This window comes from Monopterus albus, unplaced genomic scaffold (genome assembly GCF_001952655.1).
Source record: "Monopterus albus unplaced genomic scaffold, M_albus_1.0 scaffold147.1, whole genome shotgun sequence".
Classification (NCBI taxonomy): Eukaryota; Metazoa; Chordata; class Actinopteri; order Synbranchiformes; family Synbranchidae; genus Monopterus; species Monopterus albus.
The window spans coordinates 1,479,290-1,498,071 of NW_018128027.1; the positions used below are offsets into that span (position 1 = coordinate 1,479,290).

The 18,782-nt window shown below is 40.2% G+C and overlaps 3 protein-coding genes across 4 annotated transcripts; 1 reads left to right on the top strand and 2 right to left on the bottom strand.

Moving 5' to 3' along the window:
• Positions 1-386: 386 nt before the first annotated feature.
• On the bottom strand, positions 387-3,698 carry bub1bb (BUB1 mitotic checkpoint serine/threonine kinase Bb). Its single transcript, XM_020614500.1, has 8 exons — positions 3,593-3,698; positions 2,817-2,984; positions 2,499-2,703; positions 2,206-2,402; positions 1,935-2,098; positions 1,602-1,795; positions 1,414-1,511; positions 387-1,148 (listed from the first exon to the last, which is right to left on the bottom strand). Exons 2-8 carry the CDS (start codon positions 2,957-2,959, stop codon positions 857-859), a joined length of 1,293 nt encoding a protein of 430 aa, XP_020470156.1. The 5' UTR covers positions 2,960-2,984; positions 3,593-3,698; the 3' UTR covers positions 387-856.
• A 69-nt stretch (positions 3,699-3,767) lies between these two features.
• Positions 3,768-11,297, top strand: zfyve19 (zinc finger, FYVE domain containing 19). Of its 2 annotated transcripts, XM_020614502.1 has the most exons (12): positions 3,768-3,976; positions 4,066-4,187; positions 4,265-4,318; positions 4,402-4,568; positions 4,677-4,819; positions 6,457-6,565; positions 7,472-7,684; positions 7,842-7,918; positions 8,588-8,689; positions 8,776-8,939; positions 9,175-9,289; positions 9,825-11,297. In XM_020614502.1, exons 1-11 carry the CDS (start codon positions 3,923-3,925, stop codon positions 9,251-9,253), a joined length of 1,284 nt encoding a protein of 427 aa, XP_020470158.1. In that variant the 5' UTR covers positions 3,768-3,922; the 3' UTR covers positions 9,254-9,289; positions 9,825-11,297. The 2 variants fall into 2 exon arrangements, with proteins under 2 accessions (XP_020470158.1, XP_020470157.1); XM_020614501.1 differs by having other exon boundaries at positions 9,175-11,297.
• Positions 11,298-11,354: 57 nt separating this feature from the next.
• Positions 11,355-17,409, bottom strand: ppp1r14d (protein phosphatase 1 regulatory inhibitor subunit 14D). Its single transcript, XM_020614504.1, has 2 exons — positions 16,751-17,409; positions 11,355-11,709 (listed from the first exon to the last, which is right to left on the bottom strand). The coding sequence occupies exons 1-2, from the start codon at positions 16,928-16,930 to the stop codon at positions 11,593-11,595; spliced, it is 297 nt and encodes a 98-aa protein (XP_020470160.1). The 5' UTR covers positions 16,931-17,409; the 3' UTR covers positions 11,355-11,592.
• Positions 17,410-18,782: the final 1,373 nt, after the last annotated feature.

An 18,782-nucleotide genomic window follows, 5' to 3' on the forward strand; every position in this document is an offset into this window, starting at 1 on the left:
TCAGCTCTCCGTACAATGATTAAAATTTGGCCATCTGAAAACAAGATATGCTAAGGGCTAGAGCAAGTGTCCCATGCAGGGAGAGTTAAATTAAGTCACTTCATTACAGTAAGAAGCAATAATAATGACATTTATGACCATTTAAATGCAGTCTGTTGCTGTTCTGTTTTTACTATTACCAACCAGTGCTGACTCTTCACAACTGCAGCAACTACAGTCACTACTAAATTACTCTTGCAGCTTATTAGTAATCCAAACACTATTACAAGGATTGCAATCCATGTTTTCCCTCACACACTCTCTGCAGACAGCACATTACTGTCTACTACTACAGCTTTACTGTCTCAAACAAAAGAAAATATCGCAATCCCACTAGCCATCAGCCAGACATTTTAAAAACTTTACTGAACATCAATGACATACAGTCTTCAATTGACCTATTACTCAGCCCAGTTGCTGAAGGCCTCCTCCAACTATGTTGGAATTGTACAGAAAAATCTGCTCAAAATAAAACAAGAAAAAACAGCACAGACAAAAACCACCGTTCTTAACAATACAACTGAGAAAAACTGATAAATGAATTATTAAGAGTGAAATTAGGAATAACTAGGGGGAGTATTTCTGCCTTTACATTACTCGGCCCTCCCTTTGAATTTTTAATGACTTAACGCAACTAAAACACCATCTTTGGTTAAAATGACATCTAAAAATCTTTGAGTAGTTGGACCTCTGTGAACAAAAATATTTAGAGAAGAATTACACTAAAACACATGAAAGTAACTACATGACACTCTTGTGAAAATGAAGGTAAAAATTCATTAAAAAGAACCATCAAACTATTTATCTTTTTAGATGATCAGTTTGAAACACTGGCACTAGCCTGATCCTTTTGATCTTTAACCTCCTCCTGAGATTCATGTACTAGCTTTTTGAAGTAGCGTTCAGCACGCAGTTCTTCAAAGCAGAATTCAGTGGCGCCACTGAGCAGCAGCTCTTTACAGTACATGCTCTGCTCTTGTGGTTTTCCTGATTCTGTCTCCTTCTGCTGCTGATGGTGCTCCTGTAGTCTTTTTAGAGGGGTCTCTTCTCTGCAGGGCTTACGTGCTGTCAAAACTGTGTTCACTGTTGGGTTGATCTTACATGGAGTCCTGATGAAGGGGAAGAATAATGTATTTGTATCACAATCATAACCTGGAAAAATTGGACTCTTCTTTAATTTACAATGATATGAAACAGAGAAACTGCAAAACATAGAGACTGTAACAGAACGTAATTATCTAATTTTAGAATAATCCATTCATCGGTTTTAGGAATATGATGCCTTCTCATCATCGACAACCTGAATCTATTGTGTAAATTAAATGTTATGTTAAGTAATAAAAGCAAAAACTGCAGGTCCTTATAGTCACTCACATTGTTGGAGGCTGGTCTGACTCAACAAATGGTTGGAAAGTGGGTTTGACAGGTGGTGGAGCCATAACAGTGTGTCCAAATTTAGACTTCAGGGGCACCTAGGATGTACATACAAATATTAACTTGACAGCAGCAGGTTACATAACACATTTTTAGATCAACTAATGCTCTGTTTGTTCATCTCATACCTTCACATCACACCATTTTTCAGATCTCTGCTCATTCTCCTTTGTTCTGGAGGTGGGAGGAGCCATCCACACCTCCAACTTGGGCTCTGATGGACCAGCACTTTGAGTCTTGTTCTCATCAAAGATTAGTAAACGACTGTTTGAAGTACTGCCATGTACAGGGGCACCGCGTGATGGCAGGCCTCCAGAAACACCTGTCCACAAATGCAGCAAACACTGAAATTGAACATCTTTTGCAAATATAATACTGATATTAAAAATATAGAAAGGTGATGGAGAATTTAAAGTGTCAGCTGAATATTTCACACATTTGAATGTTTATGATGCTCTTACTTTTGATTGCAGCCCCAGTTCTGTTGACAGGGACGATGGCCTTTTTCTTTCCTCTGTGTTTGAGGTTGGCTAGAGAAACTCTCTCAGGTTGTTTGTGCTCGTCATCGCTATCATCCTCCTCCACATTCATCATCACCTGTCGAGACACACGTGCCTGCAGAGCCCTATAAATAATAATAAAATTGTGACTATGATATACCTATTAAAAGCAGGAAAATATACCCTTACAAACTCAGATCCTTATCTCAAACTGTACTGCATTGATCCATACTTGTGAAATTGCAGGAGCTTATCACAAGGCTCAGCACACTTCTTGAGTCCTTCTTGGTAGACCAGGTCTGCTTTAAGACAGTTGCCTTGATTCTCATACTCATCAGACCAAGCAATGTAGAAGGATGCCTGTGTCACTCCTATCCCCTGCGTTTGCATGTACCTGTAAATGTCCAAGGGCTCCGGGCAATTCTCTGCCTAATGACACAAAAAACACGTGTGGCAAATGTTATTACTGCTGCATTACTTTGTCAAAGTAGCTAAATTAGCCAGAGGTGAAAGTACTGCACGTACAAATTTTATCCAGAGGTCAACATAGCGAGGATCGTTGTGATATTTCTTTTCTTCTGTGAATCTGGTCACAACCTGTTCCAGCAGTGTGATGAGGTTGCTCTCCTTTCCTCCCTGAGGGAAGGTTTGCTCTGTCCACTTTATATACCGATCCCAAACATCAAGTGGATCGTCTCCATCATATATTCTCAGTTCTGATTCAAAGGCCCTGCAGAAACACATAAATCCTACATTATCGTGTAAGAACTGCTGGTAAAAAGTACTCAACAGGAAGTGCTACTACCCGATACGTATGTGATTTTATTTAAAGCTCATCCATACTGTCTCTGCTGGTTGATGACAGAGTTGGGTCCATCCTGCTGTTGACTGAGCGCTTGGTGTAAGGCTGATATGGCTCTGCCGCGCCGCAGCGGCTGGATGTTTTCTTTGCTTAGCTCCCATTCCACATCTCCTCCCTCTGCCATTATGGAATTTAGGACAACTAGATGCCTACAGAGAGACACAAGCATGTCTGTGCTATTAGATTTGTTTATGTGCAATTGTTCTCATCTACAGTGTGGATCACTGAAAATAATAATATAGATATACTTAATATACATACATTTGTTTTAGATTTAATATATTTAATAGACTGTAGACCGAATATTTAACTGGAGAATTTCCGGCCTTAATGTTACATTTTAACATGCAATGTAACGTGACTTTTCATTTCTTACAGCATTCTTTAACTATGGCTGATTAAATGTAGTTCATTATACTCAGCCTATCATAATCATATTACTATTAACATAAAGCTTAAGATGGTGTTTGAGTGTGCACACTGAATAGGTGTCAAGTCATAGAAATCATAGCACATATGGGCAATAAGGAGATGTAATTAACTACATAATAACATACTTGACTGAAGCACACCTGTGATATTCCCAGTGTTCTAACTAGGTTACTTACGTTAGTAAAGATATTATGTATAGGAACCACTAGCTAGCTAACATTAGCTTTAGCGTAATCATTGTTGTCATTTTCACAATATTAGCGAATTTTACCATTCACATATAATAAAACAAAACTTAAGATCTAATAAACTGCCATTTTCATACCACTTAGAAGCCTTCTTTGTCTGTTGTTACAGCCAAAAACCTACAGCAGGATCACTGTTAAACGGTCAACTTAGCGTTTTGAATACGGACCGCGAGACAACTTTGAAAACGCTGATTGGATGAATTAGAAACAGGAAACGAAATCTGACGTCACGGAGCATTTTCCGGAATGTTTCCTGTTTTGATTATCGCAACATTGAAAGGTTAAAGGTAGACAAATAGCTGTTAAATTATGGTTCATTGAGCCTGTTTTTTTTGTAAATATTTGCCCGTAATAGCAATAACGGCCAAATTCTAATCGCCTGTTTCACGACTCTCTTCCGTGTCGATATGGACAGTCGGTGTTTTTGTTGTGCATCAAAGTTCAGTCTCTTCAAAAAGGAGGTATCGTCTTGCTTGCTAATATTAACATTATAGATATACACACTGCAAGGAAACTAAACAGTGTTATTTACGTAGCTGTGTTTCCACAGCTGGGCTGTAAGAACTGCGGCCATTCCTTCTGCTCCAGTTGTTTGACTTTCAGTGCTGTGGTGCCTCGCTGTGGCAACACCCAGCAGAAGGTGTGCAGGCAGTGCCATGGTAATCTGACAAGGTAAAGGTCAAACCCTGCAGAAGAACAGAAACTAAAGCCTCAAAGTGTCTTGCTTATCTTTGCTTCTTAATTTTTAGTCAGGGGTCTCAAAACAGTGCTGGAAGATGGTCTCCTCCTGAACTTTACAAAAAGTCAGTATTTAATCATATTTTAAAATGTATACTTTGGCAACAGATCAGTTTTCTGATATCTAAAGTTCATCTTTCTTTCATAGACGGGTTGCTGCACTTGAGGCCAAACAGCAGGGACAGTCAGCACAGCCTCTTGCACATGGAGGCAGTAGAAACAGCAAAGCAGGTCATCTACCAGCCAAAGGCCTGAGTAAAGAAGACCAGGCTATTACTGAAAGGCTTCAAAAGCTCAAGGAGGACACTGCACCAAGTAAGGAATTTAGATTTTTATCAACTGCCATTTTGGCTTCATCTGGCAAATACTTTAATCATATAATTACTTCTTGCCAAAGCTGTTACGAGCATTTTGCCTCTTCAGAGTCTGTACCCTCTGAAAAAGAGCTTGAGTCTCGCCTTGCTGCTTTGAAAGCTTCCAGCCAACTACCACCTTCTGCACAGGAGATGGAGGACCGCCTGGCAGCTCTACGGGGTCAACCACTACCATCTCAAGCTTGTCGACCTGTAAGCTAAGCCCCTACCTACTTGTTTGTAATGATTTGGGCCTTACAGTACATCTCAGTGACAGGTTAAAGTGTTTGATTTACAAAAAACAAAATATTTTGGTTTCATGTTAATTACTCATCAGCAAAAACTGTACAGTGGGTACGGAAAGTATTCAGACCCCCTTAAATTTTTCACTCTTTGTTATATTGCAGCCATATGCTAAAATCATTTAAGTTCATTTTTTTCCTCATTAATGTACACCCAGCACCCCATATTGACAGAAAAACACAGAATTTTTGACATTTTTGCAGATTTATTAAAAAAGAAAAACTGAAATATCACATGGTCATAAGTATTCAGACCCTTTGCTGTGACACTCATATATTTAACTTAGGCGCTGTCCATTTCTTCTGATCATCCCTGAGATGGTTCTACACCTTCATTTGAGTCCAACTGTGTTTGATTATACTGATTGGACGTGATTAGGAAAGCCACACACCTGTCTACATAAGACCCTACAGCTCACAGTGCATGTCAGAGCAAATGAGAATCATGAGGTCAAAGGAACTGCCTGAAGAGCTCAGACAGAATTGTGGCAAGGCACAGATCTGGCCAAGGTTACAAAAAAATTTCTGCTGCACTTAAGGTTCCAAAGAGCACAGTGGCCTCCATAATCCTTAAATGGAAGACGTTTGGGACGACCAGAACCCTTCCTAGAGCTGGCCGTCCGGCCAAACTGAGCTATCGGGGGAGAAGAGCCTTGGTGAGAGAGGTACAGAAGAACCCAAAGATGACTGTGGCTGAGCTCCAGAGATGCAGTCGGGAGATGGGAGAAAGTTGTAAAAAGTCAACCATCACTGCAGCCCTCCACCAGTCGGGGCTTTAGGGCAGAGTGCCCCGACGGAAGCCTCTCCTCAGTGCAAGACACATGAAAGCCTGCATGGAGTTTGCTAAAAAACACCTGAAGGACTCCAAGATGGTGAGAAATAAGATTCTCTGGTCTGATGAGACCAAGATAGAACTTTTTGGCCTTAATTCTAAGCGGTATGTGTGGAGAAAACCAGGCACTGCTCATCACCTGTCCAATACAGTCCCAACAGTGAAGCATGGTGGTGGCAGCATCATGCTATGGGGGTGTTTTTCAGCTGCAGGGACAGGACGACTGGTTGCAATCGAGGGAAGGATGAATGCGGCCAAGTACAGGGATATCCTGGACGAAAACCTGCTCCAGAGTGCTCAGGACCTCAGACTGGGCCGAAGGTTCACCTTCAAACAAGACAATGACCCTAAGCACACAGCTAAAATAACGAAGGAGTGGCTTCACAACAACTCCGTGACTGTTCTTAAATGGCCCAGCCACATCATTCCCGAAAAGACTCATGGCTGTATTAGCTCAAAAGGTGCTTCTACTAAATACTGAGCAAAGGGTCTGAATACTTATGACCATGTGATATTTCAGTTTTTCTTTTTTAATAAATCTGCAAAAATGTCAAAAATTCTGTGTTTTTCTGTCAATATGGGGTGCTGTGTGTACATTAATGAGGAAAAAAACGAACTTATATGATTTTAGCATATGGCTGCAATATAACAAAGAGTGAAAAATTTAAGGGGGTTTGAATACTTTCCGTACCCACTGTATGTGCTCATCTGTACAGGTGCACCGGCCTCCCGATAACAGGACTCAGACTGAACAAGCCAACTATCTAATTACTCAAATGACAGAGGAAATTGCAATTGATGATCAACTATTGAATCCTGAATGCAGTAAGATATCCCTCCTAGCATTCAATTACTAATCAATAATCCATTATATCATGGTGTTATACAGCAGGGCTCCAGACTAACATTTCATAGTAGTGGCACTGGTGTCACCAAGTCTCACAGATGGTGGCACCATCTCTGTTTTACAACATAATGCAAAGGAATCTCTGTTTTCACAAGTTACTTTAAATAATCCTACCATCCAGTGTGCAATTACTTTTTCACATAGAGCCATGTAGGTTCAGATAGCTTTTTTTCCCTTAATAAATAAAATCATCACTTAAAAATCACATTTTATATTTACTTGGGTATCTTTGTCTAATGTTTAAATTTGTTTGATGATCTGAAACATTTAAGTGTGACAAATGTGTGAAAAAATAAGAAACCAGGAAGGGGCCAAATACATTTTCACAGTACTATAAATAGGCTAACAAGTTATCCACCTGTTAAGCAGCTGTCTGTGGCGATTACACTTCAAATGTGCCAAAGAAACATTTGACTTGGAAGAGTTAAAAAGAGGTCCAGGAATGACCTGTGTGTCTCAGAGTCAGTGTGGATCGACACATTTTATAGATTGGAAATCTCTCCTTTGTGAGACAGGCGAGTGAGAGGCCTGCAGATAAATGTTGCGATGACAGTATCATTGAGATCATTACATCTGTCCACCATTTCTACAGCGGGAGGGGTCGTTCGTGTATAACCTGTTTATTTTGCATTCACAAACAGTGCGACCGTTGAAAAAAAGTCAGCCGCACCTTAAATAAATTTGGTCACAAAATGCGACTGGTCACTCACAGTCTGGAGCCCTGTACAGTCATAATAAAGAATACAGATCATGTCACTAGTTTCAGATACCAAATCTCAGCTCGTTCAGTTACTATGTGGATCTCCCAAACATTGCAAGTGTAGATGGCCGCATGAATGATCTCAACAAGGGGGAGGGTGGAACACTGGATGAGAATTTGGAGGAGAACCAGTGTGAGGTTAAGCAGCTGGAGGCTGAGAAGGCCCGTGTGCTAGAGGAGGCTATGGAGGAGCTGAGGAAGGAGCACCATTCCCAGGATCAGATCCTCCACATGGCCAAGAGACTGGCTCAGCTGAAGGGGCAGGACCCAGAAAAAGGTACATCACACACAAAGATTTTTCCTAACCTAATATGTGATCCATAGTTCTATAACAGGCAGTCAGAAAATGTGATAAGGACTCTCACTGTAAACACTGTGGCTGCAACAAAACAGTCAGAAACATGTCATTGTTGTGTTTGTCATGTCACTTGTAGTTACTATGGCGGACTTCCTGCATCCTGACAGTGAGGAAGAGACTGAGGAAGAAGCTGTAAGGAGAGTGTTAAAACAGGTGTGGGACTTAATGCAAAATAATTATTATTATTATAAAGTATATTTATCAGGGACCACATGTAAAAACACAATCTCATACAGTGAGAAAAGACATCTTACACCAGAGCTAGCTAATAGCTCATTTCCATCTGCATACCCAGGGCAGGTAGACACAGAACGGGTTGACAGTAAAAGTAGCAAATACAACCATGTAATGACAAACCAGTAAGTTATAAAAATTCATAAATACAGTCAGCATACAGAATACAACCCCCCCACCCCACCCCCTGCTACATGCACATGCATTCCACTATCCTACCCCTACAATCCAACAATCTCTTTTATATAAAAAAAAAAAATTTATGCAATATTATGTGTTATTTTAAAAACTAGTCAAACTTAGGAGTAAAAGATGAATTCTCGAAATTCAAAATATTGCATTTACTTAGCATTGGGTGACAGTGATGATACAGTTGTGGTCTCCTGTCCAGGATTGATGAAATGAACTTCATATTGTAATGTGGATGAGAATGAATGTGACATACTAAATTTGTTACTGAAAACATGTTTCATGCTTAAAGATCATGGTAGAGCCAGCCACAGGGGGCTGCTGTTTTACCCTTTAGTTATTTGTATTGTGAATGAGAAAGTTGTTCTGAAATTTCTGTATGTATCGTGTTTGTTCCAGCTCTCAGAAGAAGCAGCATTAGATGAGGCCAGTGGCTACAACATACCTTTGGAACAGAGGGGGCCGAGGAACACAGAAAAGAAAAAAAAGTCAAAGAAACTGGTAATAAACAACAACAAATGTATACACTTCTCAAGCCATGAGAGAGAATGACCTTTAATCCCTTGTTGATCTGATGTTTTGTAAAGACCCAGGCGTCGGCACCCAAGAGCAGCATTTCACCAGGTGCTGTTGCACATCAGCCATCAGACAGTGACGAGGATGAGCTTCCATGGTGTTGCATCTGTAACCAAGATGCCACACTTCGCTGTCATACCTGTGATGGAGATCTTTACTGCAACCGCTGCTTCAGGTAACATAATATACAGTGATCATAATAAATATAATATAGGAATTGTGGTTTTCCACTCAGAGTAGATCTTTTTATGGATATCTTCACTCTGATGGCCAAGAAAGATGCCTGTAATTTGGAATGCATACCATGACCCAGATAAATTATAGGCAGGCTGCTGCCATACTGTTAAGCAGCATGACTATGAAGTATTTAGTATGATGAATTATCAATCCACACTCCGTTATCTCCCCAGGGAAGGCCATGATAAATATGAGAGGGGGGAGCATTGCACCACTAACTACACTGCACCAAAGAAGAAGAGGAAGATGTGATCGTGAGACCGTAGATGTTTGCTTTATCAGGCTCTGGTCAGTCATTAGATTTGTGCTTTAGCCTTAATTGAGCCATTATTGCAAATAAAATGGTGTTTCAGAAGGTTTAAACACCACCTGTTACCCAAATCATGCCAAAACTCCTCAAGTTTAACCACTAGCTTACCTTATCTAATTTATCTTAAGTGTCTATAAATAAGGATTTGTGAGGACTGTGGAAACAGCAGCATCTGCTTTCTGTAATGGCAAAAACATTGATGCAGATTAAACAAGGAAACAGTGGCTAACATGGTAACATTCATGGTAAAGTAAAGAGTAGACAAACTTTAATGTAAATGCAATGAAAATGTGTATAAAATGTCAAACATAGGTCATATTTTTTATGTAATGTATAAAAATAGATGTACATACATCTTGCAGAGGCAGAGCTGTTATTTCTGTGCACGGAGATGTCTTAAACTTTAACTCCATAAGACACTTTTTTCACTTGTCCTACTTCCTAAACACAAAAAAAAGCTCATCTTAGGCACACTATGAACTTATCATCTGATTTTTTTAAAAATTTTGACAGCATATACAGAAAAGCAGAGCTGACATATCATGAGCTCTTCTGGAATGATGTACTGCACAATCCAAGACTGCCGTCAGCTCAGGACTGAAGAAGCACCGAGAAGTCAGTATAAAAGGATTACAGAGGGCTTTGTTGTCTTCTGGCAGACACCGCAGTCACTCTTGCAGTCACATGAGTATTGCTTTTCTTGTCCTTGTGTGTAGTTTCATTACAAAGGAAGCAGAAGTGCTAGGTGTTATGTCACATCTCTTGAGAGAACAGTGTGTTTTTTTTTTTGTTTGTTTTTTTTTCAGTCTTTTTCTAATTAAAGATATCACTACGTGACAAAAATGCCTCCATCTGGCAGAAGTGAAATGCTAGAGTATGGATGACCTCCGGATTAGAGAAGCACGAATGGAAGTTGGGGCGAACCAAGGAAATTACTATAATGGAGACCTCAGCTGAGACCCTCTCCACAAGACAGAGAGAAGGCCGGAGTGCAGTTTCATAAGTGTGCATTACTGTCTAGCTAACTGAAGAAAAACCATAATTACTCTCTTCTCCGGGGCCTCGCTCCATTAAGGTTTATATGGAGGTCGTTACTGAGTTTGGCCATGTTGTACACACACCACATACAGGAAATGGATGAGAATAATGGATGCATACTTAATGGCCCTTCCTGCTGTTGATTTCATTGTGTTTACCCCTGGACTTGACATGTGTCCTTTGTTTCAGTCACTCTTTAGAAAATGTAACGTTAATGTTAGAAAACAGAACCGTGTATTCTGGAACAACAATCCTGTAGTAAAGTCTGAACAGTCGGGCATTGTCATTATTAAATGCAAACAGGTGTTTTAGAGTAGTACTACAGACCAGCTGCCGACAGTAGTTCAATTAGTGCAGTAAGTGGATGGGTTTAATCAACATGTCAGTATTTATGTATGTGTGCGGAATGAACACCTGATGGTTGGTCCATCACTTTGTTGAAACTTACAGGTAACCCTGTTGATAATTCAGAAAAGACTTGTTGAAAATGTTCCATTTTATTTTGACCATACAGCATTGTTATTGGAGCAGAAGTATTTATGTACATAAATAGGCAACTGAAAATGTACAGGAATATTCATGTGCACTATTGGTATGTTTAAGGGAGACAAACTGTTGTAGCAGTCCATAAATTAAAGTGAAATCATAATATAAAAAAAAAAAAATCCATTCAAAACCCAACTGCTCTCGTGTTGGACTGATGCTGACCCCAAAAGAGGGCAGATGGTAGGAAGAGAGTCCTGCTGGCATGTGAACTGCACATACAGGCATCCAAACAGTTAATGCACAGGTGATGGGAAGAGAGGAGGTTCCTCATTGTCTCAGTTCTTTATTTGACCTGTGATTATTTCTTCAAGGGACCTGACATTTTACGTAGACCCTTTATCCTGTAGAGTAGCCCGCTGATAAAATCCTATGGGGAGATGGAGAAAGGTTTTTTTTCTCAGACAACAGTAAAGACGTTATATACATATATATGTGTACATTTCTCTGCTAATGGCAACAACTCCTAAGAAAAAACAGAAATATTCTCACTTGGCATCGCTTTCTCACTGCAAACATTGCAATGTTGCATTACAGCAAGGGTCAAGGGCTTGTTAAGCTATTAACCCCACAAAGCAAATAGTGGGTGTCAGTTAGGAACTGGGTGGTAAAATGTTGTTGTTGGGACTCAAGTTGTCCTTTATTTACAGAATTATAGTCTTTTGGTACCAGTCCCATTAAGCAACAAATGATTGAATGCTTAAATAAATAGCCGTTGTAATTTGCTGAGCCTTACCATCAGCCGGGATCTTTGTCCCTCATCTGACAGCTCCAGTAGCTCATCTATGTCTATCTCTAACTCTGGAATGTCTTCTTCCTTTAAGTGAAGAGAGAAATAAAAGTTAGAGACCTCTATTACTATATTGCCCACATTATTATTTTTGTATGCCACAAAGCTCTTGCAGACATTGCATAATGAGTTTCTTTCCATCCTTTGACACACAGTGGTAAGACTGTCCACATGACTGAGCAGTTATTCAGGAGGAGAAGAGTGTAAGATGCAGTAGTATGTAAGCTGTTTATTGTTAAGTTTTAAATTGATGACTCCATAAGATCATTATATCAATTTAAAATTAAATGTACTGCACAATAAAGTTTGAATACTTTCTGAACTGACTGTACTTTTACTTCTTCTTCTGAATTAGTACTGTTGGTAACTTTGTAGAAATAAAGATAAATACTGTTTCTTCCCAAATAATTACTCATAATGATGCAACTGGTGTGCGGTGCTGAAAGGCTCTGAGGCATGAAGGCACCAGTGTTCCAGGAGGCCATACTTGCTGCATGCAACCATCAGATTTCACGGATGGTTTACCCTGCTGGCATTTAGCTCAGCCATTACTGAGAGCTCTTTCCAGTTTTACAGTGGATACATTCATCTCAGACTCATGTTGTATATAACTGAAATAAGATACAAACCCAAGTGCTGCATTAACTTTAATATAGTGAACTGAGGTTTTTTTTTCTTTCTTTCTAAAATATAACCATTAACTAGACAATGGCTGGCAGCACATTGAAAGATTAATGCCAACCTCATATAGAGATTTCTATATAAAGAGCACAAAGTCTCCAGTTACGCGGAGCAAATATAGCAAAGTAATCAATTCATATCATGGGGTCTAATCCACACCTTTCAACTGCATTGTCAGTGTTGCTCACTGGAGGAATCCTGAACACAGGGATGTCTAGAGTCAGCAGGTGTACACTCATATTTGACAAGTGGGGCCTCTTTTTAAGATGAATATTTTCCAGTTGAGGAGTTTTCATGACTGGTGAGGATGGGGCTTGTACAGCTTTCTGGATGAAGAGCAAACTAATCAATGTGGAAGTGCTGAGCGGCAGAATAGATGGGCCCACCTTCAGAGTCCCTGGTGCCCACTCTAACTCATACAGGCTGTCAGTTTGGGCCTGCTGATGTCTGCAGGATGGATGCAGGGCTGAACTCTTGTTTTTCTTTTCTTTTGTTCCGTGCTGTACATTTTTGTGCTGTGTGGGCTTTGCTGTACCAGCTGTAATGTGTTAAACTTTTTGATGGTCATTCAGTTCTTGTTTTGTGCTTTAACAGAGTTAGTCCAAGTATTTCTAGGTGTTTTGTGTTTAGAATATAGTGCAGAATCCTAAGTCTACCCCTCTTCCATACTCATTGTTCATGAATTGCATATGTAAACTACATTTTAGCAGTGAAGCATTGTTTTCTTAATTTTGCCTGCAAAAGGCTTGATTCATTCGTGATTCAGACAGAGGGTATAAAACTAGTAGTAGTGTCTTTAAATGGTTGTTTTAAAAACCTACTGTTTTGTTAACAAAATACATGAAGAGTAAATGCCAAAACAAAAACCTGTATAAAAAGAGACTATTCCTTTATTTACACTGCTTTTAAACCTCCTTAGTCTGCCCTGTAACTTCAGGAGCACACAGAGCTCTACTGAATATCAATGAGAGACATTTTCACTGCGCTGAGAGGAACATGCACATTTATCATGAAGAAATGTGATACGACCCTTCCAGTAACTTTTCAGTATTTTAATAGTGTGCACAGTCGCAATATTCAGCTTGTTGAAAGTTACCTTCATTGTCAGAGGAAAATAGCATTTTAATGAGGCCTCTGTGCAAAAATGTCTCAGCAGCACTTTTTGAAGTTAAAAGCAATATATTGGAGCTAAAACAAATTTTGGCACTAATACCAAAGTGGTTCTTCTGTTTCCAACAGCAGTCCAGATGCAGTCTAAATAAGCCATGGGACTTTTTCCAGATTCACTGACCTCCATTAGAATTTATAATTCAGAATCAGAAAAGTTACATCATTCTCATGTAAACGGTCTTATACTTGTATAGCGCTTTTCTATGCATTGCAGCACACTCAAAGCGCTTTCACGCTACTTGGCCATTCACACATTCACACTCACAAATGCTCACACACCGATGTTATCACCAGGAGCAACTGGGGGTTCAGAGTAGCAGCAAGTGTTCTTAATCCTTTTTTGATATGTATTAGGTGTTGTCTTGTTGCACCAGTACTATGGTAGTTTTATTTTTTATTTTAAAGAGGAACACTTTGTTAATTAGTTTACTAAATAGAAAGACAAGTACTTTCTGAGTCATGTTAACTTCTTAACACAGTTTCACACCTGTACACTAAATATATTGTAGCTAAATACAGTATAAAGCTACAGCCAGGTTGGCCTAGCATAGCTTTGCATATAAACTGGAGACAGGAAAACTGCCAGTGATCAAAATATAGCATGGGGCACTGGTGGAGGGATTTTAACAAAGCTAGGTGTTTCCCCCTGTTTCCAGTCTAGTTTCCAACTAACTGGCTGTTGGTGGTCAGTTGTTTTCATTTCAACCAGAGAGGTAATGAGCATATTTCCCTTAACAGAAAGTTTTTTGTAAAGGTTTTTGTTAGACTTACACTGTTTACAGCTCAATTCCAAAGGAAACTGTGCCCAGGAAACCTAATCATTGCTCATCATGTTCAAGAACAGTTTTTCACTTTTTTTCAGCTTTCCATTTCCCAAAAGGTGTGAAGTTTGCAAAGAAAAGGTGGCCGCACCAGGCCAAGGCAGCACTTGTATGAATTAGAGATGTGGCTAAATAATTCAGGTGGTGACACAAGGGACTGATGGTAAATGCTTCCACATGGAAGACTTGGAGAACCAACAGAGTAACCTTCCCCTGAGCCCATGCAAAATTCATTGTACCAGTCGGTGCACATAGACAAGCCATAACTAGTGGCTAATGCAAATATTCAACTAGGAAGCAAAGTCTTAATTTTCATGTGGATGTAGATTATTTTCAGGCAAATTCCACAGAGGAGGGACATCAGGTAACTTCAGGTATTATCATGATTGATTCAAAGAAATTTCTAATGTTTTTACTGTCTTTCATCATCAGTCATATAAAGATCCTGTCCTTATAGCTAGAGAATATCCACATTGTATGTGTACTGCACAAAGGGTTAGATTATGTTAGAACCAGAAAATGAATGGCACCATAATTGTATGTTTCTGGGACAAGATCAAAAGACTAGAGACAGATTTCAGATCTGAATTTTTTTTTAATCCACACCCTGGTTTCCACTAATTTGATTTATTCTACCCTGTGCTTTACAAGCATATTACCATATATTTTTATGGGGAAGAACACTTTGAATGTAAAAGCTCATAAAATAAATATTGTGATGAGGAAAATGGCAGCACAATATTAAAAATGCCTATAGCACTTGGCTGTGGCCAAAGTGTTATAAATTAGAACCAGCCAGGTTTAACCCTGCCTATCCACTGGTTTTGATACAGGTGAGCAAAGATAACTGGAGATGTTTGTTATAGTTTAACTGTAAAAAAAACAACTTCTATTTCAGTCCGTCTGTCAAATGGATGTGGGTACATGCTCATGCTCTGCAGCATCATTATGTACCATATGCATAGGGCTCCTTGACTGTTCCAGACCGAGAGGTAGCTATGGGTTATCTATAGCCAAAGGTCTGCATGTGGTTTCAGAATGAAATAAGAACGACTTTGTCTGTGTGTTTTCCGGCATGAAATGGAGGTGTTGTTGTCATCTGATCTGCATCAACATGCTCCTTAACAGACACCCCTAATTCCACTGTGCCATATTGTGGGCGATGAGACATCTGTTACCATGGTTTCCCCTCAGAGGATGCCAAGCAAATCAATATGGAGCCTCTGACATAATTGGATTATATCCCACTCTACAGGAGTGGAGTTTTGAAGGTTTTGTTGCTCTGTGTGTGTGTGAGAGAGAGAGCTGACTGATGTCTTGCTGTAATAGCCTGCATATATTCAAATACAAACATAGCCATCTATGCAATGAGGCGCTCTATAGACATAATAGCCACATATATAGTATACATGACATAACTCCTGTATGCACTGTTAATAAAAACAACCTTATATCTTAAAGCAAGTTTAGAAAAGGTTTTCTGTATGGTTATTTATCCTTCAAGGTTCTGAAAGTATGTAGTTCATACATAGTAATTGAGTGACTGTGTTCACAAGAATGTGTGTGCAAACAAAGAGACAGGACACCCACAGGTCCTGAATGTCCTGGATGGCACCATATTAGCATGCAGTATTTAAAGTGTATTTAGTATAAAACATCTTCTATTCTTCTGTCATTAGCTTTTATTGTTATTACTTTTCCAAGCACTTTACTACTTTATCACAGTGATAATGCTCCTGTGCTCTGACTCTGTTCCCCCTCAGCCATTCTGCTGCAGATCCTATAGAATCTTTGCTATTCTGCTTCACACTGTATGAAACCATCTTCTAATTGCCTATATTTGGAGGCATGTGACAACCATATGTTTAGAGTGACATTGGTGTTGTGTCATCATAGTTGCAACATGCCCTTAAATGCTTCCTATGACTTCAAACATAAGGATAACCACCTTTATTGGCCAAGTATGTTACACACAAGGAATTTGTTTCTGAGGCAGCCATCTGCGGCGCCACCTCAACCGATGGCTCCAACCATCGGGGGCAACGGGGGGGTTCAGTGTCTTGTCCAAGGACACTTTGACATGTGGACTGCAGGTACCGAGATTCGAACCTTGCAAAATGATCTTATAATGATAGAACTCCACTGTGTGCACCACACAGCTGATACTGCAGTCAGGTTGATGACACTTGATGGCTTCTGTGCCAGAAAGTGTGACCATGAAGCACAGCTACTTTCCTCCCACTTACTCCTTTATAAGGTTGCTGTAATTTCTCACCCACAGCAAGCACCTATGAATAGGTCATTGCCTTCCATGCTAACTTCTCCTCCTCAGGCACCCAACAGTGTGTATCTGAATGTTAGTGTGCGTGTGTATATGTGTGTGTGCCTTCCCCTACCTCACAGTCAAACAACAGGTGCAGCTGCCCATCGATCCACTCTTCAATATCCAGCCTCTTCTGCAGGTCCTTGCGGTTGTATTTGACTGTCAGCTTGCCCAGCTTGCGATGCGCTGGCTCCTCTGTTTTAGCCTTTGCCTGGAACATCACCCTGGACTGGGTGCTGGGCTCTGACGCCATGGCTGCCACGGCCTTAGGAGAACCGTGGAAACACACTGAGCTGTATCACACACACACACACACACACACACACAGACCCACACCCTCTCTGACACGTCTGTCTTGCACCCCAGCTCCCCTGTTCTGTTTCTGTATCTCTGCTTCTATTTTTCCAGTGAGCTGGTGTTCCCACGAGTATCTCCTGTTGTCTTGTTAAGTGTTCGTGCTCTCCTTCTCTATAATACTGGCTCTGGCTCTCTGCCTGTCCTTGTCCTGTCTCTCTCTCCCTCTCTCTCTCTCTCCAAAGCTCAAGCTCACTGTCTTGCTCTCCTTCCCTCCTCCTCTTGCAACACCCACTGGCTGGACTATCAGGAGGATGTAATGAAATATGCCTCTGTGCGTGTACGAGTTTGTGCATGCATGTGTTTGTGTGCACATGCACCTTATAGGGTGTGTGTATGCCTTTTGCCCTCTGCCACTGTTATAGCAGGTGGGAGAACATAGGTCAATTGCAGCAATAGTGCAGAAAGGGTGAGATGGCAGTACAGCAATCGAGTTAGGGTTGTTACTGAGGCTTTAAATATGTCTGCATATCTGACTGGCATAACAAAATGAAGAAATACATCTCCAGTCTGAAGAGTTTTATACCTAATTATCAAAAACATCTTTATACCAACACCCCAGCTGTAGTTTCCTATTATTCACCCAATGAGAGTACCTACTCCCAAAATCAAAGGGACTCTTGTTTTCACAAACACTTCCAACAATGGCTGGGTCCCCCTGACAGGTGAGCCAGGGTTCCTCTAGTGCAATAACTGTCTTATCTTTTGTAACAGGCATCTTTAAAAAGCCTCAAACTGGCATCCTCTGTTACAGGCCCATAAATAATGCATGAATAGGAGAGAACTGTTTATATGGCTATTAGTCAAATGTCAAATTCAAGTCGTGAAACTGTCAGTGTTTTGCAAAGACAAATATCAACAGCACATAACTTAAGGCTGAAAATTTATATTTGAATTTCTCAGTGCCAAATTATTATGGCTGAGACAACAGAGACTGCAGAATTTCCAGTGATCCTATTACAATATTAATACACCTGGGGTCTTTTTGTTTTCTTTTTTTTTTTTTTTTTTTTGCTTTGTTTTGTTTTGGCAGGGCCTATTCTTCAGCTGTGTGTGTTCACTCACTGATATACCGTCTGTTACAAACACTGAATAATTGAGTGCTTCTTGCAGCTTACCTTTCCAGGCAAACAAATTAATTCATCTTGTCTCATGTTACTCTATTCTGGAGTTCGGCTTGCCTATAAAAGGGCCGTGGAGACCTATGTTAGGCATTCTCACCTTGGATCTGGCTGGGTGGGAATAAAGACAAGCAGAGGCAGTCAATGAGCTTGACCTCTGCTGATTTGACTTCACTATTAAATGAAGATCTCACTGTCAGGAAGCTGCAGAGTTTATGGACATTACCTTAATGTTTCCCAAAATCAGTTATCCTCTGGCAAAATGTAGCTGGAATGATGATCCATTAAATCATTTCATCTACATTTCAAAGTAAGAGCAACCATGGCACTTCCCGCTTCTCCCTAGATATTCATAGCTTCATGTGTAACTTCATGACTCATCACATACTGTGGACTACAGTATTGTAGTACTCGAGTCCAGGACTCGGACTTGAGTCTGACTCAAGTCCAGCTTTTCAGGACTTGTGACTCAACTTGGACTCAAGCATTGACTGCATTCAGACTCAGAAAATGGAGATCATGAGTTGAGCTTTTTGTTTTTTTTTTTTGTAATAGGCCATATAAATTTGGCATAAGATACTGGTATTAAAACCAGTCCGCCCGCACCATGCTGTATCTGGCACACTTCCA

Excerpts from the sequence above, each read along its gene's own strand:
- bub1bb (XM_020614500.1), bottom strand. The coding sequence starts at position 2,959 with ATGGCAGAGGGAGGAGATGTGGAATGGGAGCTAAGCAAAGAAAACATC. Across the intron at positions 2,704-2,816 it reads GTCATCAACCAGCAGAGACA|GGCCTTTGAATCAGAACTGA; the intron begins GTATGGATGAGC and ends GTGTTTCTGCAG. Across the intron at positions 1,512-1,601 it reads AAAAATGGTGTGATGTGAAG|GTGCCCCTGAAGTCTAAATT; the intron begins GTATGAGATGAA and ends TGTACATCCTAG.
- zfyve19 (XM_020614501.1), top strand. The coding sequence starts at position 3,923 with ATGGACAGTCGGTGTTTTTGTTGTGCATCAAAGTTCAGTCTCTTCAAA. Across the intron at positions 3,977-4,065 it reads TCAGTCTCTTCAAAAAGGAG|CTGGGCTGTAAGAACTGCGG; the intron begins GTATCGTCTTGC and ends GTGTTTCCACAG. Across the intron at positions 4,569-4,676 it reads CAAGGAGGACACTGCACCAA|AGTCTGTACCCTCTGAAAAA; the intron begins GTAAGGAATTTA and ends TTGCCTCTTCAG.
- ppp1r14d (XM_020614504.1), bottom strand. The coding sequence starts at position 16,930 with ATGGCGTCAGAGCCCAGCACCCAGTCCAGGGTGATGTTCCAGGCAAAG. Across the intron at positions 11,710-16,750 it reads ACCTGTTGTTTGACTGTGAG|GAAGAAGACATTCCAGAGTT; the intron begins GTAGGGGAAGGC and ends CTTCACTTAAAG.